This window comes from Sardina pilchardus, chromosome 20 (genome assembly GCF_963854185.1).
Source record: "Sardina pilchardus chromosome 20, fSarPil1.1, whole genome shotgun sequence".
NCBI lineage: Eukaryota > Metazoa > Chordata > Actinopteri > Clupeiformes > Clupeidae > Sardina > Sardina pilchardus.
The window spans coordinates 17765064-17790091 of record NC_085013.1 but is presented as its reverse complement, the minus strand read 5'-3'; the positions used below and the strand labels follow the sequence as shown (position 1 = coordinate 17790091).

The following is a 25028-nucleotide window of genomic DNA, read 5'->3' as shown; positions in this document are numbered from 1 at the left end:
ATATCTGGTTGGCTAATGTTAGCTGGCTTTAATCATATGTTCCACAATGACTGTCAGATTATTGAAGCGGTAGGCTCTCACAAGGGCCTCACGTCAGATCGCCATCCCCATGCCTCTCATAATTTCCCACCTCTCAGGCACGCCAAAACGCCGGCATGGCCGGGGGTCAAGTGGCAGGCCCGCAAGTTCGCCGACTAATACTAACTTACGATGCGCAAAACCAAGGATAGCTAACTAGCTAGCTCTGTCTACTGCTTTTCCGGCTGACAATTGTTATCCATATTTCTGGAGAAGAAAACGTCTAGCACACCTGTAATGATTTCGCTGCTGCTATTGCAGATGAAATGAGGCTGCTCTGGTCTATTGTTGTGACTCGGGAACACTGATTCCTTCCCTGCTGCTGCTGGGGCGCATATGTCCGTCCAATGAGGCAGTCAGGTGCGTCGTCGCAGCTCTCGGTAAATCGTTTCTCAGGACAGAGCGCACAATGCAAGGGTGGGAATGACACCCTCGGAAGGAGCATGGGCTCTCGCGATGAGAGGATTGGCTTCTAAAAGGCACAGCCTCGGTACTGGACGTTCGGTGCCATAGGTGAGATCACTCTTACATCCCCAAACCTCCCCTCCGAAAATGAGACCACCCAACAATCACAATCCTTGATGTAAAATGAATCTGACACTGATAACAATTTATTAGAAACAAAGACTACAGAATTAGTTAGTCTTATAGGTGATTTAATCTGTCAGAGACTTGCCTAAAAGAAGACCAGAGGTTTTTTTTTACCATATCATATAAATTATATCATTATCATATAAATGTGGCATATTATATAAATTATATTTAAGGTGGGCACATGGTAAATATTGTAACAGCATCAAACAGAACAATTGTGTAATTGTCAAAAGATACTCTAGGCTATCTAATGGAATTTCTTTAAAAAATATATATGTATATAGGCTAGCTAGTAGATGCATTCCAATAATCGATTTTCACCTATAAATTGACCCCTTTAAATAGAGTGTAAAAAAAAAAGAATAATTTGTGCCTGGAAACAAAACACTAATATTTCACGGAATTGTGTCCTGTCATTGCACTCTTATTACTGCAAAAACATAGAAGACTGTTTCTACAGTTAGGACCCTATCTTACACCTGGTGCAATGTGGCACCAAACGCAACACAAGTTTGGTGCCACATTCGTATCGTACACCCAAGTCAGTCAGTGATGAATGTTTCACCATGCGCTCCTTTTCCATTGAACATTGGGCCCATGCAGGGGTGTAACCTATCTTTTACTGTCTATGGGTGTAACTCGGTAAGCAGGGACCGCAATGGCTTATGGGCCGGACCAATCAGGGTCCTGCATCCACACCTTTCACTGTAGCACACCCTTGGTTGATGATCTCCCTCTATAAGATTGTTGTTTTGTGTTTTTTCATGCATTATGGTGCACCATCAGCAGTGTTTAGCCACAAGTCCCAGGCAACGACTAATTTTCAGGATAAATATCCTTAGGGTTTTTATTCAGTCATTAATAATATCCCACACCACACTTCTTATATTCACTAGCATAGATGTTGTTGATTGTTGATGTTTTGATTAAATGGAGATCTTCCTGGCATTCGTCTCTGTGAGTATGTGGGTGTGAGAAATTGCACACAATCAGAAATCGCATGTAGTCACTAATGCAATTTATAGAAATCTCTGAAAATAAATAACCTTCTTCTCTAAAGAAAAAAAGGGATATAGATGCATTAGGACATTTGTTTTGATTTGACAAAAAGGCTGTTCAACAATACTGTCCATATTTTTGTTTGTTTGCTTTCTCAGACATAGTCTCTGTCTCTGTCTGTCTCTCTCTCTCTGTCTGTCTCTCTCTCTCTCTGTCTCCCTCTCTCTCTCTCTCATTCTTCAGTATATATAACAGCAGTTTCTGAGGCTATTTGTAGCTCATCCTCATATTGTTTCTTGAGCCCCTGTACATATAGTCGAAGACTGTCTGGATCCAACTGAGAATTGCGTGCTGTCTGGATGAGCCGCGTGGCAAGGTGGTAGACAGCTCGCTGACGAACAGTGTCAGGATCACTGTGCTGTTTGGCCTAGAGAAGAATTGGACAACATGCGTAATGATGATCAATCACTTGTCTCAAGATAACTTATTGTGAAAGAGAAGGAACAACAATCATTACATCTTGATGTGTTCTGCATCTTGACTATTTCTCTTAACTCATTATGTCAGTAACTGCACTGCATACCCAAATGGCAGCATTAGAAAAGTATAGACCAGTCAGTTGGCGTGCAGGAAGGCACATTCTCTTGTTAATTTCACTCATACTGTACGACCATACGTGTGAAAGATGGCATACACAAAATGTCTATGTGACGTGTACTTATCAGTTTAAAAGTGACGTCAGCATACCCATAACTTCTGGTTGACTTTAGCAGCGATTGCTTTGGCCTGCTGAATTATGGTCCTCGGCAAAGCAGTCATTTCTGCTGCTCTGATACCTGTGACAAATACAAATGTGTATAAATATAAAAGGAGTAAACAGAAAAGAGTAAACAGGACATTGCCTCATCAAGAGGACTCCAAGTGACCTTTATTGATGAGTGAAAAGTTTGTAAATCTCTTTCAAATATTGATTAAAAAGGTAGTTTTTATATATTCAAAATAGTTGGACAGCTTACATGTCAGGAGGTACAACCAATGTAAAACTTAAAAAAAAAGTTATTTTATTGTATTTTAGTGTCCTTAAAGGTTGGATATTTCCTCATTTTATTATTTAAGCCATTAAAATCAATTTCCAAAAGATCATTTTATATTCCTCTTTTTAGTCAACATTAGCATGGGCGACAACAATTTCAAACATGACCTCCTTGGCTTGGGGTAAATTACTATCAATTCCAAGGTCAACTGCAAAATGATAATCTGTTAAGCACTGTAGACACTAAGCAAGTATGGGATTTTTTTTTACCTCCACCAAGGAGGTATATGTTTTCATCGGGGACCGGCATTTGTCTGTCTGTTTGTCTGTTTATAAATGTTTTTGGTGATGAAATTACAAATACAGTCTAAAAATGTATTAAAACCCCTATAAATGTTGCACAGGCATTAAGACGTGTTTAAACACAGTCTTGCATTCTGTCCATTTTTAAAGATTATTTTGAAAACACATTTTTAATAGTCTTTTTTGTAAATAACCCATATATATATATGTGTGTGTGTGTGTGTGTGTACTGTATGTGTGTGTGTGTGTGTGTGTGTGCGTGTGTGTGTGTGTGTGTATGTTACCATAGTTCCTCTCCTCGGACTGCCCGCGGCTGAGCAGGTAGGTGTACAGCACGCGCTCACTGCCCTCTGCCTGGGTGTGCTGCACCTGCATGTGCTGGTTCTCCACATTCGGATATAGCGTCTGCAGCTGGCACAACTCCATGAAGTGTGTGGCAAACAGAGTGAACGCCTGCAAGAGATGTGTGTGTGGCAAACAGGGTGAACGCCTGCAAGAGATGTGTGTGTGGCAAACAGGGTGAACGCCTGCAAGAAACGTGTGGCAAACAGGGTGAACGCCTGCAAGAAGTGTGTGTGTGGCAAACAGAGTGAACGCCTGCAAGAAGTGTGTGGCAAACAGAGTGAACGCCTGCAAGAAGTGTGTGTGTGGCAAACAGGGTGAACGCCTGCAAGAAGTGTGTGTGTGGCAAACAGAGTGAACGCCTGCAAGAAGTGTGTGGCAAACAGGGTGAACGCCTGCAAGAAGTGTGTGTGTGGCAAACAGGGTGAACGCCTGCAAGAAACGTGTGGCAAACAGAGTGAACGCCTGCAAGAAGTGTGTGTGTGGCAAACAGGGTGAACGCCTGCAAGAAGTGTGTGTGTGGCAAACAGAGTGAACGCCTGCAAGAAGTGTGTGTGTGGCAAACAGGGTGAACGCCTGCAAGAAGTGTGTGTGTGGCAAACAGAGTGAACTCCTGCAGCGCTCAGCGGTGCACAAGAAGCACAGCACCCAGACCAACTGTAAAGCTTACCAGAATTTCTTTACCCCTCACGCACCAGAAACAGCATAGCCAAGGAGGATGAAATTAATATAACAGTCAGAAATGTGCCAAAATTAACAGTGGATGATTATTAATTTTTCAATTTTAATACAGTAAGATTGATCATTTTGAAAGAAACAGCACAGTGAGGCAATAGAAAATGCCATTTGCAGTTTGATTGTTTAGAACTGTAAATGGCGTTGCTAGGACCACGTGACGTTTTCAATTACGCATTGGTTCATATTGCCATTGCCATTGCGATAATTGTGTGATAATTGTGCAACCCTACAACCTAGTTTGAGTTGCTGCAGCCAACAGCTAGAGTAGCCAGGCAGCCACAGTGCTACACTCTGAGGGCATGATTTTAAAACCTTTAATGTTCAGTGCAATTCATCTTTGAGACTGGTACCTTCATGTTCAGCAGGAATTCACAGATTGCATGACAGATTCCGACTCCTTCCTCTGCACTGGTGCCCCGCCCCAACTCATCAATAATGATGAGCGAACGATGACTCACGTTGTGGATTATATACGCAACCTGAAAACACATGCCAGTGAAAAGACTGAAAAATGTAATCGCAGATAGCTTACAGTGACAACTTCAATCACATGGGTCCATGAGAATAATGAGGGAAGTGGTCAGAAATGGGGAACAAGCTGAACCTTTAAGCCACGGCTGTCTCATCAGAAGGCTAATGCTCGATAGCTGATACACATTGAATGTACTGGCCATTTTCCAATTCATGCAATTGGCTTATACCAAAACTAAAACTAAAATAGGCCTTCCTGTCAAGCAAAGTAACTACATCAAACTAGAAATGCAATTCCAAGGAATTACCAGTGCATGAAAATGCAAAAAAAATGTAGATATGGCTACTAAGGTGTAGCTAGGGTAAACATGGTGGTTGCATAGTTTAAAGAGAGTTGATGGTGTTAAGGTAGACATTTTAAAGCTTAAACATTCCTGTTCTAACTTAACTAATGATTTCTAACAGGTATTCTAAAATGTTGACTATGCTAACAATGCTAACCAGGTTGATAAGTTAACTTAGCTGATGATTTCTAGCAGTAATGCTAAAAATGCTAACTATGCTAACATTGCTAACTATGTTAACAATGCTAACCATGTTGATTAGCTAACTTAGCTAATCATTTTAGCAGTTGTGCTAAAAATGCTAACAATGCTAACTATAGCCCCTTTCACATTCACCGAATTTAACGCTAAATCAGCCAAATTTAACGTTAAGGCTGTTCCTTTCACATTGACGACACGGGGTGGGGAGTCAACCCGCCTCGGCAATCCAACCCGTCTCGGGGGGTAGTATCAGAGCCGAGCCGTGTTGAATATGAAAGGAACAGAGGTCAACCCCGCTATTAGGGGTGTGTGACTGATGACGTATTTGGCAAGGCAGGAGGTTAAAATACAGGAAACACACAAGAGACAAGACAACTTTGCTGTGTCCATATATCTATGGCTGTGTCCAACAATCACGTTTTTTATGCTGAGAGTGCCCTGAACCTCCTTTTCTCAGCACTTCGGTCAAGTGTTTATTGTTGCTAGGTTACCAAAACCGTCTGCTGCCAGCAGCACGTCTTTTTAGAAAGTTTGCCTAATGATAGCTAACTAGCCAACGAGCTAACTGTCAGAGCAGAAGTTGTTCAGGACTCAGCACACTGAAATATGACTTCGACAGACAAAAGGACCTCATTTGGCATTCAAATAACATAACAAGTGGCCCGCCATCATTTGGAAGCTAAACCACGTAGAACTAGCATGACAGTTGTGTTTATCAGTTTATCTCCGAGGTCCAAGGCATGCTTAACGTTATTGTTCACTCCCAAATTGCGTGTGACGTGCTGCTAGGCAACGCCTCCCATAACTCGCCTCTGAAACCGGCTTCAGACAACCCCGGGACCAGAACACGTCTACCTTTCACATTGCGAAATCCCCTGAACCCGCTATTTCTGAAACGCTAATGTATGGTTTCTGAATGTGAAAGGGGCTTATGCTAACAATGCTAACCAGGTTGATTAGCTAACTTAGCTAATCATTTTTAGCAGTTATGCTAAAAATGCTAACTATGTTAACCATGCTAACAATGCTAACTTGCTAGTGAGGACTTTTATTTTGAAACAGTAGTTGCTAGGGTATCCATGGTGCCCACTATCAGGAATAAAGAAGTTACTGTAGTATAATCATGTTGGTTGCTATGGAAACTGTCAAAAACGCTTAGTTTTAATGGTTGCTATGTTGGTTGCTAGGTACATGGAGGTTTCATTTAGTTGACTGGAGGCATAGTTGATGATAACTGACAGTTGGAATGGTTGAACAGTTAAATAGTTGAGTAGTATCAGTGGTTAAATGATTTAATAGTGTATTATTGCAGTGAGGACTTTTATTTTGAAACAGTTGTGGAAAGAGGAAACAGTTAACAGGATATGTAGTCTTCACAGAGAGATTGTATGCTTAAAGCATAGACCTAAAAGAAATGGACAAACAGACTCCGTCGTTCTCAATGAGAGGGGGCTGAAACAAAAATTCGTTTCCTGTTCATCGTACTGCGCAGACTCAAACTCATTAGCCTGCTGTAACTCGTCTGATAGATCGAAAACCTCTGAAATTGTTAACGTTCGTTTTTTAATATTATTATTATGTGTACTTGCCTCTAGGTAATGCTTTACCATATCAAACAGTAGGCTACCGTAGGCTACACGCATTTTCACTGATCTTGCGAATGACTCTCCGTCATGGTTTTCGTGCAGGCTCACTCAGCTTCTTATCCAAACATTACGGGCGAACGTTAGCTTCCCTACAACAGACATGCTAAAATACTTCTTTACGGGAAACCAACGTAATATACGGGGAAGAAGTGAATTAATTTTGCCTTCGATACCCTATATAGAATACACAGAAGCTATAAGGGAGACAAAGGGCACATGCTACATGAAGTTATGGGATCGCAAAAAAATCTGAAATCTATGGCCGTCCAAGGGAGTTAGCAGAGTGTTGATCACCAGCTCATTTCGTGTTTCTACTTCCGGGAATATGCCTGCCCCCTTGGCTTAAAGCCTGAAAGAGAGAAGGCTGCTGCAGGTGGGGCTGGCCACCTGGCATAAGATTCTAATTGCTCAACGACCCGATTGTGATGTCATAGAGGCCAATGTTAAGTCTATGGGGAAATTTTGAATAGTTTTTATTTAATAGTTCAAAAAGTATAAAAGTTACAAAGTTGAAAAGTCATAGCAACCCGATCCATTAGAATACCTACGTTACAAAGTTTGAATGAAGTTTCTAAGTTAAACGGTTGAAGAGAAATTGCGGTTAGAAAAAGTGGTAAGCGGAATAATAACTATAAGAAGCCTAGGAAGAACAGTACAGTGCATTTGCATGCACTGTAATTAATATTCTGGCAATTAAAAACATGGCATTAACCATTTTTTTTACCATTAACATACCTCTTTCATCTCCACCATAAATGTGGATGAGTTAGTCTCAAGATCGTCATCAACTCCAATTCTTGTGAAGATTTGGTCCGCAATGCGAAATGAGGCATACTCAGCAGGTACAAATGATCCTAAAAGAAACAGCAGGTAAAAGTTAGCAGCAGGTTTGATATTCGCTGGATATTCGTTTTTGAAGGACCTGTTCTCAAAAGAAACACACACACACACACACACACACACACACACACACACACACACACACACACACACACACATTATTAATTAATTAATTAATTAATCAATTGATTAATTCATTAATTATGAATACTGTTTTGGAGAAAATTGTGTATTACTCATTTTAAAGCAGCACTAAACCAAATTTGCTCTCTGGGTCCCCCTACAGTTGAGAAGTGCAATAATAAACTAACTAAATATGTGTCTTTTGAAACAAAATATGAACACAACACCGATGCAATATAGAGGGAATACACCCACAGCAGTCTGTAGAAAAATATTTCCAAATTCCTGTAGCATTGGAGCTCTTTTCTGTTCTGAGTAATTTCCCCATAATTTCCCAACTATTTATACATTAACAGGTTCCTGTTAAAGGAGCTTATATTTCCCACTGTCACCTTTCTGCTTACTTGAGTGGATTTAAGATGAGACAGAAGTTCTGACACAGATCAATTCACACAAACCTTTACTTATTACAATAACACTGAGCTTGTTCACTTTCGACACACACAATTACAGTAAAAATGAAACCCTCACCGATCTGAGCCATCACCTGGCAGAGAGCTACTTGCTTCAAGTAAGTGGATTTGCCACTCATGTTGGGGCCTGTGAGGATGATGAAGTTGCTGCCCTCGGAGATGTAGCTGTTGTTGGAGACAGGCTGCTGTCCGACAATATGCTCCAGAATGGGGTGACGACCATGCTTGATAGCAAGAGTGTCAGTAAACTCAGGACGCACTAGAAGTGGGTTTTATAGAGTATACAATCAACATCCAGATACAAACCATTGCAACTTATACACGCATTTGCAACTATAAATTAGAAAATAATCAATTTAATCACCAGTATTTTTGAAAGGCATGTCTGCATACACATAGCCTACATGTGGTAACTGAAGCATAGGAGAGATAACTGCCATCAAGGTGTACAAAAACGATGTATTTGCTAAAGAAACTCCACCTTGTCCGTCATTTTCCTAATTCAAAGACCCCTAACCAGCTGTTTGCTTTCAATAATTGCCATTCCATTGTTTTTTTTGTTTTGTTTTTTGTGACATGTATACACTGGTTTTGCGAGGACACATACCGTACTTAGAGACTGTGCAAGCGTTAGCTAGCGATAGCAGCATGTCAAGCATGGACACAGCATCAGACAGCTTATACAGGCAGTGGATGTGTTCAGTCACAATAGTCAACAACTTACACACCACCCTAAGAGAAAGACAATATGAGAAAGTAAATATACAAAAATTTGTTTTACTGTTACATAAGACATTAGCTGTGTGGTGCTCTTAAAAAATGTAAACCTGTAAATCAAGTTTCTTGGCCAAGTATATACTTCAATTTGGTCTCTTGGCAATTATCCCATCCGTGAATTAGTGAACACTCACAGCACACAGTGAACAAGTGAGGTGAAGCACACATTAACCCAGAGCAGTGAGCTGCCTGCTCAGGGAGCAGTGAGGGGTTAGGTGCTTTGCTCAAGGGCACTTCAGCCGTGGATGTGGCAATGGGAGAGCACCCACATTATTAGTAGCATGAGATACTCACACGTAAGACATGTGGTAGATCTCACGCAAGGCCTCATCGCAGCGGTCATTCATTCGTATCAGATCTGCTATTGTGAAGCTGTAGTTGTTCTTGTACTTGGTAACCTGCCATTGTTGCAGAAATACACAATTAAATACATAAATCTGTTTTGAACACAGTGGAAGTTCAACAGTCTCTTACCATTCTGAATCTGATCAGGCACTGGTCACTGCATTCATCTCCACTATTGTTCTATTGTGCTAGGAAGTGACTTGCAGTATAAATAATTATTAATATATTTTTAAAAGGAAAAGTATATTGCTCTGTCACAACAGAAAGTTACAGTCAGCAGAAAAGACAGTGAAAATTGTGTCAGGGCTATTTTGAGTCATTGGTAAACAAAGTTACAGAGAACAAACATACTGTATGTGTATGGATGGCGTTAATTAACAATTGCGTAATAGCCTGACCTTTATGAACTCAGTGGGCATCTGCCCTCCTGGCAGAGTGACGCCAGCCTCCAGCCTCATCTGGATGTAGAATCCTCGGGCCGTGCTGAAGCTGGTCCGCAGGGGAAGACTGTACTTCTCCCCCACCTGATCCACTAGTCCTGCAGCAACAGCAAACACATTTGAATTAACATCGATTTTGTGTTTTTTTTACAAACATTTATTACAACTGCTCAAAAAAAGCTAAAAATCACCTGCAATGTCATCAACAATTTCGGTGTATGCTCTGCGGGCGATATCCAAGAATTCGTTGATGTTCGGCCGCACCGCGTAGCACTTCTGCGTGCGCATGTTCAGACTGCCATTGGTGTAGTTGACGTCCTCATTGATCACTGTCTTGATCTGCTCCAGAATGAGTTCAAATCTAAGACATCACAAACAGGGTGATTTGAGTGAAGTTACCTCTTCAATGAATGTATTTGAACATTTTTGTCTAACCCTCTCATCCTAAAAGAGGAATTTGTTGTCTGAGTGAAATGTGCACTTTGCATTTAAATATAGAAATACATTTGTAAGTCTTCATGTGTCTGTGAGGGAGTAAGACTATGCAGATATGAGGCCCTATCTTAGCAATCCAAAACATGTGGTGTCTCCAAATTCACTTTCGCTAATTTGAGGGAAGGATAAATGATCAGACACCAGATAGCAGTTCAAAAGGGTTGTACTTTTGTTCATTAATTAATCAAAACAAACACCTTCACAGAATATGCCTCTCAGAATATGTGTCTCTAGCCCAAGTTTTATTTTGTGAACTTGTATTTTGTTCTTCTTCATATGGCATTAGTTAAAATGTGAAGTTGAGATCAAATCCCACATGCCCTCTCACCTGTTGTCCTCCAGCATAGTGGAATAAGCAGTTAGCAGTGCTGTTTTGCAGTTCCTTAGGACCGCCTGTTCAAATCATTAACAGGATGTATTTATTACACGTCTGATGCCGCATAATATGCAATATATATGAGCATTAGCAAAGAAAGTAAGCAGAGAGCTCTTTTGCAGCTCTTTAGGACCGCCTGTTCAAATTAACAGCTATTTACTCAAATCTAACCAAGTGTTATCAATCTTATATTAAGATCAAAAAATCTATTTGCCATTATTTTTCAGTGTTAAGAAACTTACCTACCTTACCATACCTCTCTAAGACGATCATTCTCACTTAATCTAATTAGAGTTTGACTTATTTTAAGTGAGTCTTATCAAGACAAATTTGCTTGTTTTCACAATAGAAATGTCTTAAACTAAGTTGAACACTCATTAAATTAAGCCAAACGGTTTTACAAGTAAGTCTCTGTATACTGGCAACGACACCACTAGATTTAATCTTGATTTGAAATGAATAACTCTTGGTTGGTTAGACTTTACTAGATGAGCAGTTTGGGTAGTTTTTGCAGTGAGTGCATTAACAAAGTTAGGTACTGTATGAAGCACTACATGGAAATTCACCTCAACATTTTCACTCCATACAAGCTGGAAGACTTGGAATCAACATTAACATTTTCAGTCAGATGTAGGGCCCTTATCTTAGTGGCAGGGCAAAATCTCCTTGCTAATTTAATACCATGAGCAAGATCCTGAACATAAACGTCGGTGGTGGTGGGTGAGCTCAATGCTTCCAAACGGCACACAATAACTTTAGTTCATGCATGACACACTGTGCTCTTTAAGGGACTTTGTACTTTGACTTTGCTAATTTGCATCATTTAAATTAGGGCCCTTAGTCGTATTTAAATACAGTGTCTGTATCTCTGCACAGATCATATTTAGCAGCGTTCAGCAGTCTCTGTATCCGCACAAGTTGGCCCTCTTACCCTCAGAGGCGCCACCAGTTCCAGAGTGTGCTTTAACTGAATCACATGGGTGATCTTGGCCTCAGCTACCTGGACCTAGAAAAGGATAAAACACAACCTTACATCATGACATGCATTAACTCATTCATTAAACATTAACCTGGGGAACCTCATGCAAACAAAGACATTTCAGCAATTCATAGCATCGATTCTGACGACGTCAACAGGAAATCCTGACAATTTGGTTAATGGTACCATATTTTTTGTCCATGCCATTTTCATTTCGTTTTATCATCTAAATATGGGGACCCAACTCCCACCACCATCCACAATATTGTGTATAGCTTCACATTAAAGCATTATACCTAAATAAACAATAAAGCTTACCGTCTCCTGTTTTGGAATCTGGATGAGGACAGACAGCAGCTGATCTATGTCCAGGAAGTGTGAGATGGCTGTGAGAACGAGAAGGTAGAACTGTACTATATTAGGTAGCTGCACAATCACAGTGCATAGAAAATGAATGCCCCGTCATCTGAATTAATACATTTACAGGCACTACATTGGCTTTTGTGAATTGTGGTGAACTTGATTTGTCACGATGGAAATTGAGCAGCTAAGACGATTTTGTAAAACGGCAGCAGTTGGGGAATACTCCTATCATATCATCATGTGCTGTATTGTACTTCCCTCTGCTGTTCTGATTAATAACGAGGTGGAGGAGAGGTCACACTCACACATGATATAGTTCCCACTACGTGCTCAATAACTGGTACACTACTTTTGTTCATCCTGTACAAATGTTCTACTTGACCATCACCGAAACACCCCCAGACCTTCACACTTCTCTCTACTACGCTTTGGCAGAGTCTAACAATCCTGCAGCATTTCTTCTGCAGTTCACAAATTACATCTTAGATTTATCTATCCATAATTCAAAAAGGCATATTGTGTGTGTGTGTGTGTGTGTGTGTGTGTGTGTGTGTGTGTGTGTGTGTGTGTATGCCATTATGGGGGGATATGGTGTGTGTATGTGGGGGGGTGGGGGGGTCATTGAGATTGGAAACGTCATAGGGTTAGCATGGAAAATAACAGTGACATTGCCTCAACTAAAACAATACCAATGCTCCAAGTACTGTAGGACTGTTTGAACAGCCAAAGTCTTACCATTTTTCAGGCCAAAAAAAAGCTCTTCGTCCTCTAGGAATTCCTGCAGAGGGTACAAAAAAAATCAAAAGCAACAAGAGTAAGTTTGGTTCATATTTGCAAACACTTCCTTTTCACTTGTATTTGTTCCACAAAAGGAACATCAACTGGTGGGATGTGCAAACAATAATTTTTTTGAACATAGATTGAGTAGCAGCCGTTGGTCCCGGCTAGTTTTCGATGGGGATGAAAAGAATTATGAACTGTAGCAAAACAAAAAGGGCATCTAATATTACAAGGATTGAAGGATACTATTCTTGAGGAACCCTCTGAAAACAGTGAAAGGGCAGTGGATGAAGCCAGAGACTCAGAGGCATATGCAGAGTTAACAGTTTATGGATGACGAAAGTATATCACTGCTTATGCAAGAAGGTCAGAAAGCATTGCAGATTCTAAGAGATTATACCGAGCTGACTTCACTGCAGATGTTGAAAACACTGGTGAAAAGTTGAGTGATGGACTGCTTGTGGCTATGGTTTTGAAAGGACAGTGCCATGTACTGAATACGTTTTTAAACAATTTGGTAGGCACTGGATCAAGAGCATGTGTTACTGAACTCTGTTGCTGCACCTCTTCTAGCTCACTCTGGTGAACCAGAGTAAAGTCAGAGAAAGTGTTGGTAAAGACCAGAGTAAAGTCAGAGAAAGTGTTGGTAAAGACCTAAATTGCTGACTGAAGGAGGTTATGTCCACCAGTGGAGGAAGTAGCAATATTACTCCTAATAGTTATATTAGATATTATTATTCATTTATTTTCTATTTATTTTCATTTTTATTTTTATGAGATGATTATACAACCTTGTGAAGTGACCTTGGGTGTCACGAAAGGTGTTTTAAATCAAATGCATTATTATTATTATTATTATTATTATTATTGTAGATTATCATTGAAGTAATCTGCAAATGCATTACACTTCTTATAGGAGTGGCACTCAGCATGTATTGTTCTAGAGGGATTGATATGTTGATCAACAGTATTACAAAGAATTTTAGTCATTCACATTTGCAGCAATAATCTGGGAAAAATACTGCTGCCGGGATATTTTAATTTCTTTGCTATATCTAATCAACAAGTCCTTATAGTTATTGAGGTCAGTCAGTTTGGACTCAGTTACGTTCAAATTTGCAGGAGGATCTTTTCAGCACTTTAACTTTTTTCTGAATTCCTACATGGTTCTTTAGTTTTAGCAAGCAACCTAAACCAGCAACAAATATCTGATAATTTGTTTCCTTAACTGTTATGTGACAAAGACAAGAGGAACCTAAGCTGTACTGTAACTGTCAGGATCTTGAAAATGATGACACATGCTGGCGAACGCTTAATCTCCGCCCATAAGAGGAGTAAAACTGCTTCCTTGTCCAGGCCTCTACCACACCACTTGTCTTGTATGTCATATTGCTGTTCTGTGGAGTTATCTGATAGCCTATGAGTGGTGGAGAGAAGCTGCTAAATTAAAGATGACAGACCAATAGTATAATTCCAACAGAACAAGGCAGATATTAAAACATTTTTATTTTTTTTGATTATGGGGAACAACAATATAACCTTGAGAAGTGACTATGATGATGATGATTATTATGATCTATTGGACTATTGGGAATATTGGGATCCATCAGACAATTATGGCTCTGGGGGATGGGAAGAGGATAACTGGTGGGAAGCTGGATATGTCGACTGGTTGGATGAAACGCCAAAGGACTTTCTCAGGATTTTCCACCCCGTCTGCTTAAGCCTGATCTTCTGCATCAGCCTGACCGGGAACAGTTTCCTTCTCTGGACCCTTCTGAGGTACGAGGACCTGAGGCGGACACCCAGCCTGCTGCTACTGCACCTCACCGTGTCTGATCTGATCATCACTCTGCTGCTTCCATTCTGGGCAGCAGCAGCATACTACAACAACTGGGGAATGGGCAACACAATGTGTAAGCTCCTATACGGTATACATTTCTTGGGCTTGCATAGCTATGTGATGTTCCTCACGGCCATGACTGTGCACCGCTATAGGGCTGTGATGTATGACCTCACCGCAACCACGTCTGTGCCCTATAGACGAGTTCTGTGTGTCAGTTTGTGGCTGCTCTGTTTCTTCTTCACCATCCCTGAGATCAGCCTCAGTAAGACACAGAACATTGGCGACCACGTGATCTGCAGGCAGAGCTATACGTCAATTTTAAACAATTGCTGGCAGACAATAATGTTCTTCTTCTTGCCATATGCCGTCGCCGTGTTCTGCTACTCGCGGATGTGGATCCGCATCCGACAGTGCAGGATGGCAATGAAGCTGATCGTCCTGAACCTTGTGGCCTTTTTCGTCTGCTGGGCGCCGTATAACATCTTTGTTTTCCTTCTTTCGCTGAGCCTCCAGAAAATGATTTCCCCTTTAAACAGCACAGTCGCCTATCAATTTGCACATGCCACAGCTCACATTTGGACGTACTTACACTGTGGCCTCAGTCCTCTTATCTACATTTTTGGTACTGAAACGTTTCGAAAACGTCTACCCATGTGCAGACGCTTGTAACGCCTCTTGGTTGGGAAGCGTGGCTAGACCTGTGAAATGGCAGACCCTGCACGCATTTCTGGTCAGAATGCAACAGTTACCAGTGATATGATAAGCAGTTATGAAAAAGGATTCAAGTCTAGGATGAAGTAAATGACAGATTAGGATCTTTTTATCACTTTTCTCATTTTACTACAAGGTGACGGGAGCGAGATTGGTCAGTGAACCATGTGGTTTCCGTTATTCTTCGACATGATATAAATGTGTGAACTTGTCCTTTGTGTAAAGGTTGTCATATGGAAATTAATTTTAAGTTTAAGACCTTAAGTATATCTGATATGTATTGTTTTTTTCTGGTCTATTCAGGAATTACAGCTTGTCATATAAAATCCCTGTCAGTGCATCAATTCTATGATTTGTAAACAACTATTCCACATCTCTCTACTTTTTCAAGCAATTGTGAGTCACTGTTTAAAAGTGGCAAATAAATAAATGAAAAGTGCTGTCAATTTCTCAAACTGCTCAACTGTTTTTGTGCATCATATTCAGGCACTCTGGTGTGTCGAAATCAGGCAGTGTGTGCAGGATATTACTCATGAGATGATGCGATGCATCATCACCCTTAGATTATGATCACTGTCACAGCATCCTGCTGCACACCCAGCTTTCTACGCCAACTCCGCGCTGCATTTATGAGGGCTGGACGGAGGGCTAGAGATGAAGCGTTCCGTTCGCGACACGTACTGTTATGCAGCAGCAATTAATAATCACAATAATCAATGGAAGTAAAGACGCGACGCGACAGTGACGTGTACATTCGGAAAAAATAGACCAGTCTTCTAAAATGGATTTTACGCGTTGAGCACGGAACACTTCAGTTATGCGCCTGGTGTAGCTCCCCCGTTTGCGTGCATGTGTGTGTGTGTGAGGGCTGATGTCCGTAGAAGGTAACCAAATGGCTTGTGTGGCCTACAGTACATTTCCAGTGTAACTGTAGGAGTACAGTGTACATGGACTGAATATATAAAAATAGCATGCATGGGTATACATAATCAAAATAGGTATTTCTGCACAACTGAATGCATCTTAGACAATATTGAAGACTATATTGTGACTACAGCCATATGGTCAAGTTTCAAATTCCTGGACCCTTACGGTTTTGCTGCACAACCACTTTTAGTGGTGAGAACTAAGAACTATAATAAGCCCAAAACAATAAGGTTCCCACAGCTGCACTGCTTGGACCCCTAATGAATGAATGACCCTTCAGACGGGACATGAGGTGATTTCCCCTGGATGAGATGAGAACTATAATACACACTGAAGGCTGTCAGACCTGTAACGTGTCTAGACGGATATTGATGGTGTCCACATCCACGAGAGGCTCCAGAATGTTGGATCGAAGTCTGCGCTCCCCTCCTGGCGTTTTCGTGTAGTTCAGCACACCCAGCAGACAATGGTTGCTCCTTAACATGCAGAAAGACTTCTCAAGACATGTTCATTCATACACTGCAAAAAGGGATACCTTACCGAGTGTTACAATCTTATATCAAGATTAAAAAAAAATCTAGCTTGTCAAAGTCCTCTTAAATTAAGACATATTTTATCTTACAATGGGTCAAGAAAATGAGATTTAAGATTTCAGACAATTTGTCTTCCAAATCTTACAAGAAAGCTCAAAGTAAGTATCTTTACTAAACCAATACAAACTACAATTATTCTCTTGATATAAGATTATAGCGCTTGGTAAGTGTTGGTCATTTTTTGCAATGTATCCGCTGACGTTGTTGTTGTTAAAGGCAATAGGCAGTTGCTAAAAAAACAATTCCACCTCAAAACGCTACCAACCGGTGATCTCTGTTGTTGACCACCAACTCCAGGTTGCTGGCAGAGGCTGAGTCTATCATAGCTGTCTGGTCACTGCCTTGGAAACTCACTTTTAGGGATCGTGGGGCATAAATGGAATTTTGAACGAATTCAAAGTACTTCAGAAGCGCGGCCGATGCGGCAAGACAGTAGTACCTTGGAAAGGTAAGAAACAGATGACTCAAACATTACACAATACATTAAATCAGCAGACTTTAGATTTCTATAATCAGTTTTTCTTTGACTACTCCCTCAAAGAAAAACGCAGATAACTTGTCCAAAGAAACTACTGAGAAATTCTCTAATACATTTCTATGTCTACCTCCTTTTTTCTGCCAAACATAATAGCTTCCAAATAGTTCCAGGTCACTGTGATATATGACGTGAGTCATATTTACTCACATCATTTAAATGATGTGAGTAAATAGCACATCAACTAGAGGAGAAATTGCATACGTCCTGATGCAACCAAACGCATGCAAAAACACCACACCTTTGTGTGTGTGTGTGTGTGTGTGTGTGTGTGTGTGTGTGTGTGTGTGCGTGTGTGTGTCCGGCATATGTGTGTAGTGAGACAGGGTGACTTACTTAGTTTGAACTTCCATGAAAACTGAGCTTATTTCTGGAGCACTAAGTTGCTGGATGTACTCAAAACCTTTTCTCTCGTTAAAATATTTCCTCTGTACAGTGGTAAGAGTCACATTCTGGAGAACAGTGAGGACAAAATCGATCAAGAAGTATTTTTGACAAATGTTTTAATCTCTTACTGTATGTACACACAACTGCCGACTTGGGCTGCAGAAATCACATATAAGAAGGTGGCCCTTATATTTCTGTACATTTTCACACATTCCAACATAAGGAAGCATGGGAAAGTTGTTGACTGCAGCAAAAAAATCTAACTCCCACAAGATCCACTCTAAGGCTGATTAAAGCTATGAGAATCTGGTGTCTCTTTGTTATGACACACTTCCTGGACTCTGAGAGAGAGAGGGAGTTACTGTAAGTCTTTCAGAGACGAGAGACGAACGAGAGACGACCTGAAGTTGGTGGTGGTGCGTACATACACTTACAATGATCATGTCATTTACAGTAAAGCAACACCGTGCAACAATTTGCTACGTTATCAGATATGGTTTCTCACGCAACTAGTCATCCAGGTCATTTGAAGGCCAGATAAACACGTGTCATTCCTACCAGCCCTCCCGGATATGCGTCGCAAAAAAGAAGGAAACCATTTCATAATACAACGCTGACAACAAGCTTCTAGCAGTGTGAGAATTATAATCTTGATGAAATTTACAAGATTTTGCATATACTGTAGGTCGTACTAGCTCATCGATTTTAGATTTAAACTTGCATAATGTTGCTTTAAATCTAAATAGAAAAGGTTGTGGGGGGGGGGGGGGGGGGGGTTATATTATATAGAGGAGAGCAACTGAATGTAATTACCTGAAAGTTTTCTGTGATTAGGTTATACAGCTTTGTGCCTTTGCCCTTTTCACTGACTGTGTCTGGCATCAAAATCTCCAAAGGCATCAAGATGTGGAGTTTGGTTACCACCTGTAATGTAAAGGCAGTGAGGACTTAACACATCTGTTTGATTTTTGTTTGTTTGTGTCTTGTATGTCTTGGTGCTTGCGCTTACGCTTGCGACTAGCTACTCCGTTTGCCATTGTGTGTATCAGTGTTGTGTGTAAAGCGCTTTGGGTTGCACTCTGTGCACGTTAAATGCGCTTTATAAATAAACATTACTTACTTACTTACATTTTCTAAACTTTTGTCCAGTCCCAGGCCACCAGATGGCCCTTAATAATAGCAATAATTCAGCTATTGTTATAATTAAAAGACTGTGACGAATGCAAATATCAGTGGCTTTATCTTTTATCTTTTTGGGTTCTATGATGGAGCATAAAATGATGTCTAATGTCAGTTGCATGGATGGAGTTTATGTTTGTGAAGCACACTAACCACTTGCACAAAATTGTATCAGTAGCAGCAGTGGTGAGTAAATGAATGCATTATAATATGATGTATTTCTTAATTAATTTCATTCACTTATAAATATCCTTTACTTATGAACACACCTTTGCATAGGTACCAGTGTCTGCAAACTGTGATAGTATAAGTTCCGGACATTTCAGATTAATGCTTGCCATGCCAATTTCACCCCTAGCCAAACCTCGCCCTTCCACCACAGCGACGATCACTGACACAGCATTGGTTGATGTTGCAGAGGAGCCAGTCACCGCTTTGAGACAAAATGAACAAGAGACAATGACTAAGAGAAAGCCAAAGCCAGAACTATATTTTCACACCAAAATAACATGCAGATGCAGTAAAAGCACAGACTCAGCGGATACAAATATTACCAAGGCAATTCCAAGGTGCAACACATTTATTTTGGAAAGATGTGCATATATGTTTGATATCAGTTTAATTAAACAATTAAGCTTACTTGTGTGGTCTGTCTGAGGCGTGGACGCTCTTGGTGTTCTTTTCAACTTTGGAGTCCTTGAATTTCGGTTGAAAGATCTGAAACTATGGTTGAGCTGACCAGATGCTGTTGCAAAGAAACATTATTTATTAACTGCTCATTACTTCGAAAGTAATTCACCTGAAGATCACTTATAAACAATAGTGTGCAACTTTTTCCACTCCTCAAATTTCATTCCCTCAAATAATGACAGCTGAATCTAACAGTAGGTGGGGGTATGTCTGTCAAAATAGCTCAGGTAGCCTACAAGGTGGCGAACTTTGAAGTTAGCTGTAATGCTATTTAAAGTTAGCTAAACGAGCTGTAAAAACGACTTACTGTTATTTGCATCTGTCTGTGGAGTGTCTACCCCTGATGTTGAAAGAGGACACGACCTCTTGGCAGATGGGCCAGTAAGATATGGAGTTGACTGCCCTTCTTCAGAAGAAAGAAATGAACTTGATGGTCCAGTTGATTTTACATTGAAATGAGTAACGTTAGCATTACTTGCGGTGCTAAGACTGTACCCTGATGATGCTGCCATATCTCCTTTTTTTTCAAAAACCTGGATCTAATGTCGAATACGTGTAAATAAACAAAACTAAGTGATGACACCTGTTTCTCTTAGGTTAAACTACTAATGTTTGCAATGTCTGATTAACCTTAACCATAACGTTAACTCCAAAGTCATATCTGTGTCTGGTAGACAGTTTCGTCGCGCGCTTGAAAGAAGGTGTGTGCCCGACCCGGACTGGATGTCGCCAATCATAGCGTGACCTTGCCCACAGCCAAAGCAGAGACATTCTCTGGCCAAAGCATTTTGAGGATCTTTTACTGTCTATGGATAATGCACTAGCAGGCCTTTTTGTTGTTTTTGGAGCCTATGACTGACTACAGATATTAAAGTGTATTCAGGGAACAGGCAGCTGGTATAAAGAGATTGTTTGCTGTATAAAGAAAGATGGTTTATCTTATAAACCACTTAGAGCACCTTTAACACATCATGTTTACTGCTCAGTGCTCACTTTGTTCAGTTCATGAACAGCTCCCTCGATACAAAAATCAGATTGGCAGATATTGGACCACAGGCTGTCAGTGGTCAGCCACTTCTGCTCCACTGTCATACACCATCACTTTTAATTGAACTAGTTGTGAATATATTAATTTGAGGACATGACATGTTATTAAAATGAAGGATGAAGTACTGAATAAATGTAAGATTGCACCACACTGGCAGTACGTTGGGGCATTTGATTTGTTGACAAACTGCCGGTAGACCATCAGAAAACCAATGAGCAAAATGCCAGCAGACCTCCAGCTTTTTCATCTTATAAATCGTCACAGCCAGTTTATATCAGGTCTGGTATTTAGAGTTCAGTTTCTCATGAAACTTCCCACTGTCCTATTGTGGTTTTTAATATTTATGAAATGGATGATTCTATATTCCCTACAACTGTAGTATTTCCCTCTTGGCATACCATAAAAGATTGTGACAACTCCTAAAAATAAGTGATCACAATTCAAAGGAGATGAAAATACTCTAGATTGGTCAGTCACTGATGCTTTTGAGTGTAATTTAATAACATTTGATCTACTTCAAATAATTGCCTAGAGACTGGCACACTGCTGCATTGTTGTCCAGCTGTTGAGCAGATCCAGACCTCTTATTTGCCCATACGCATGGGTCATCAGTATTATACAGTATTTACCTGACTATTACACGTCATGTTTATCTTATCACGCCAAGTAAACAAGGCTCAAATAATTTGGCAAGAAAACTGTTTTTTTGTTTGTTTGTTTGTTTTGGGTTTTTTTTTTGGGGGGGGGGGGGGGGGGGGGATTATTTCCTGGGTGGTCTATCTATAGAAAAGATCTAACGTATTGATGAACCTATCACAACCTATCATTCTTAATTTATATGCCCCCCCCTTACCTGCTCAGGGACTGGCGGATGGAAATTAGCTGTTAGCTATAATCTGGTGCAAGTCATCTCTTTACTATGTAACTAATGAACTTTGTACATGGTCCCTGCTTCAAATAAACTAAATAAACTAAACTAAACTAAACTAAACAGGGAAAAGAAAAAAAAGAACTGTGAAAAAGAAAAACATCATAACAGACCAACTTCAGACTTTGAAGCTGCATACCAGAATTGAATGTAATCCATTCTTTCTGCAAAATATATAGATACACTTGAGTATAGAGTTTTGTTTGATACTGTACTGATTCTCAAAAAGTCCTTCATTTTTTTTAAACTGATCTCAAATGTTAATTTCAGACTGCACAAAAATCAACAGTATGATATTGAATATTGGCAGGGACTGAGATAAATGCAATGTTTTACCATAGTGATATATGTCTTATACTATTATACATGACAGTTTTTCTAAAGTTTTAAAGAACATTGCAAATCACCATAATTGTTGATTCATAACCCCTTCACCATGATACATACCGTAACACCAGATTCTTGCCCATACACAGCCCTACTCCTCCTGTGGCAGGGCTGAATGTTAATTTGTTTTGTTCATAGCTCTGGTGGCTAGAGGCTGGTGGTTTTGTAGCACAATCTACAAAATGTCTTGCATTGATACGTAGTTACAAACACCTCATCTGGCTACTCTCTTGAAGAAATGTTAAATAAGGTGTCACTAAACTGGTGAATCATCCATAGCACAGACAGATATTTTTGTAGCCTGTGCTATCAATATGCAAAATAAGATCAGTGCCCCTTGCCCCCTTTAACAAAACTTGTGACAGTGAAAAGGCAACAATGCTGTATTTGTTTAGATGTGAAGCATTACATATAAATGGGGTTACAACAAGTCTTCTAGTTTGTCAGACTTTCCATTTGTGATTGCTGGTTTCACAAAACCCTTAAAACCATTTCACCCAAGTTTCTCCAGACACATACTTAGACTGTTCAACCATACCAACAGAACACATAAAAAAAAAGAAGAAAAAAAAACACAGGACAAAATCACATAATAAACGATTGATATTGGTCATGCCACAGTAACCATGACTATCAGTGTACTATCAAGCAGATGAATTGAAGACCAATGGAATTCATCCAGCGTCCTGGAAGTTATTAGGCCTAGTTGTTGTTATAATACAAAATGATACATGATATTCTCATAGCCATTTTAAAACCTCCTTTTACATAATATTTGTGATGAGTCATGTTATGGTTATCATTCCCAGGTGTTTAATTCAGTCATGATTTATAATTTGATGTTAGCCAAGTCAGGCCCTCGTAGAGTCCATCCCCTGTTGTTGCACATGCTGGTTGCACATACCAATTCCTATCCCGAATGCGTGTGAGGCCCAGCTTTTCCTGGATTTCATGAGGCTTCATTGCATCTGGAAGGTCTTGTTTATTGGCAAAGATAAGGATAATGGCATCGCGCATTTCGCGATCATTGATGATGCGGTGAAGTTCTTGCCTGGCCTCATCAATCCTGTCCCTGTCAGCACAATCCACTACGAAGATCAAGCCCTGTGTGCCGGTGTAGTAGTGTCGCCATAGGGGACGGATCTTGTCCTGCCCCCCTACGTCCCACACGTTGAACTTGACATTTTTGTAGGTGACTGTCTCAACATTGAAGCCAACTGTTGGAATTGTGGTAACTGACTGTCCTAGTTTCAGTTTGTAAAGGATGGTGGTTTTCCCAGCAGCATCAAGTCCAAGCATGAGTATTCTCATCTCCTTGTTGCCAAATATCTTGGATAACATTTTCCCCATTTTGTAAGTTGAGCATAGGTAAGTCTTTTACCAGCTTTTAGAGTGGAATCCTATCTTGCAATCAACTTCAGGTCAGTTGTCAATATCTTCTGTGGACAAAATACACTGCATTAGTAAATGTTTTTAGTGGTTAGGGATCAATAGTTGCATTCAAATATCAATATGTTTCTTTATTCAAGAGCCTAGTCTTGATTATGAACCAAATGTCAAAATGCCTCTAGTACAGGCCACTAGAGGTGTCACTTCCTAAAGAGGAAATGATCTTACGGCACAAACATCCGGATTGCGATGAACTCATAAAATCAAAATGTAACTGCTTACATTTAGTTTGAGCAACAGTGAGTAAGATAACGCTGTTTGATGCGCTATCCTAGCTATGGGGGCTGGATTATGACTAGATTTACTGGTGGTCAATAATCCGTATCGGTTGTCTCTGTTAACGTTACACAAAGGCCCAGATACTGAACGATTAACTAACTTTATATTACGTGTCCATCAAAATCCAGAAACAATGTGACATCCTTCGATTGTCTTGCTCAGCCAACGTGAAAATAGATTCAAGGATTCCGAGGAAGAAATAAGAATGCCTGTCGACTTCCTATGATCAGATCCTCCCGGGTTCTCTCTCGTTCCTCTTGCTAGTGTCGAACAGCCGGGATACTTCGAAGCTCGGTTGCAACTCCAATGGATATATACTCTCTTTCGACAAGCCACGGAAATGTCAAATGGCTCCCTTTTTCACATGATGATTCTAGGGGTGAAAAAACATTTTGTGTAAGTGAGGCACAACTTAGCTGTTAACTTAGCTGATTAGCAGTTAGTAAGCTAACTAGCTAACGTTAGCTGTGTTAACGCAAACTTACAGATGACAGAGGCATTTTACAAGGGTTACGTCACCTTGTTCACGTTACATCTATATGTTCATGTATATACCGATGTATGCTTGACACCAGACATTTCAGCTAGCATCCATTAATTCTGAAATAACAGTATTCTGTAAAGATATTTGCCGCAGCACCTTGTTCTCAATAATGTCCACTTGGGCTGCTGCGTTGCGTCAGCAACAATCGTCAATATTCTTTCACTTCCGGGCGAATTTCAATAATGCCAAAGCAAAAGTCTCGCATTACTGAATGTCAAAGAATAAAATCTATGTCAAAGTAGACCAAAGAATTATCTCAACAGGACTATGTTTACACATATATGTCTCACAAGAGCCCATGAATGTATTTTCTAAAAAGAGAATTATGAGATGGGGAAAAGGGATATCCACAGGAGCCACCCATGGAGACAGGTGTCACAAACTAGCAGTGCTTTGAACACTAAGTTTTTTTTTTTTAGATACTTACAGTAGGCCTACAGTAGAATAAAGCATATTTTCATAATTTTACTGATCTATTTGAGCAATCTCTGGGTCTTTGAGGACGGAAAGGATGCCGTCACTGGCCTTTATTATTGATGAGATTCAGATACTGTGCGTTTGGACTATGGGGCACTTTTGAATGAGAATCATATGTTTGATGAGTTAATAGGCTACACAGTAGGAATTTGTGTGTTGACCATATCATTCATAGCTCCACAAAATATAGACAATATACAATTTAAAATATTGACAATATAAGCTACAAAGTAGTCATCAAAATACAACAGACATATTATTTAGGGCAATAAGTAACACAAGTAATATAGGCTACTGCTGTAAACAAG

General features: G+C 40.2%; 3 protein-coding genes across 10 annotated transcripts in view; all 3 read right to left on the bottom strand.

Moving 5' to 3' along the window:
• Positions 1-463, bottom strand: part of ktn1 (kinectin 1) — a 29993-nt gene extending 29530 nt beyond the window's left edge. For all 4 annotated transcript variants that reach the window (XM_062523638.1, XM_062523641.1, XM_062523640.1 and 1 more), the window contains exon 1: positions 311-463. The gene's annotated coding sequence lies outside the window, so the exon portion shown is untranslated. The remainder of the gene's footprint in view (positions 1-310) is intronic.
• A 1212-nt stretch (positions 464-1675) lies between these two features.
• Positions 1676-20120, bottom strand: msh4 (mutS homolog 4). The gene is made up of 21 exons (XM_062523541.1): positions 19916-20120; positions 19559-19663; positions 19188-19351; positions 18553-18663; positions 17689-17804; positions 17083-17256; positions 16571-16700; positions 12696-12738; positions 11916-11983; positions 11550-11624; positions 10571-10635; positions 9939-10108; positions 9706-9845; positions 9257-9360; positions 8793-8917; positions 8244-8444; positions 7485-7603; positions 4438-4566; positions 3292-3460; positions 2419-2507; positions 1676-2098 (listed from the first exon to the last, which is right to left on the bottom strand). Exons 1-21 carry the CDS (start codon positions 20118-20120, stop codon positions 1904-1906), a joined length of 2697 nt encoding a protein of 898 aa, XP_062379525.1. The 3' UTR covers positions 1676-1903.
• A 2216-nt stretch (positions 20121-22336) lies between these two features.
• Positions 22337-24422, bottom strand: LOC134067344 (ADP-ribosylation factor 6-like). Of its 5 annotated transcripts, none has more exons than XM_062522587.1 (3): positions 24340-24422; positions 23800-24072; positions 22337-23410 (listed from the first exon to the last, which is right to left on the bottom strand). In XM_062522587.1, the coding sequence occupies exon 3, from the start codon at positions 23319-23321 to the stop codon at positions 22794-22796; it is 528 nt and encodes a 175-aa protein (XP_062378571.1). In that variant the 5' UTR covers positions 23322-23410; positions 23800-24072; positions 24340-24422; the 3' UTR covers positions 22337-22793. The 5 variants fall into 5 exon arrangements, with proteins under 5 accessions (XP_062378571.1, XP_062378572.1, XP_062378569.1 ...); XM_062522588.1 differs by having other exon boundaries at positions 23643-24072; positions 24185-24384; XM_062522585.1 differs by having other exon boundaries at positions 24185-24384.
• Positions 24423-25028: the final 606 nt, after the last annotated feature.

Bases quoted from the DNA above. Each gene is read 5' to 3' on its own strand.
- msh4 (XM_062523541.1), bottom strand. From the start codon at position 20,120: ATGGCAGCATCATCAGGGTACAGTCTTAGCACCGCAAGTAATGCTAAC. The intron at 11,984-12,695 runs GTAAGACTTTGG...TCGTTCTCACAG, and splicing joins TTTTTTTGGCCTGAAAAATG to CCATCTCACACTTCCTGGAC. The intron at 4,567-7,484 runs GTATGTTAATGG...ATGTGTTTTCAG, and splicing joins TTATGGTGGAGATGAAAGAG to GTTGCGTATATAATCCACAA.
- LOC134067344 (XM_062522587.1), bottom strand. From the start codon at position 23,321: ATGGGGAAAATGTTATCCAAGATATTTGGCAACAAGGAGATGAGAATA.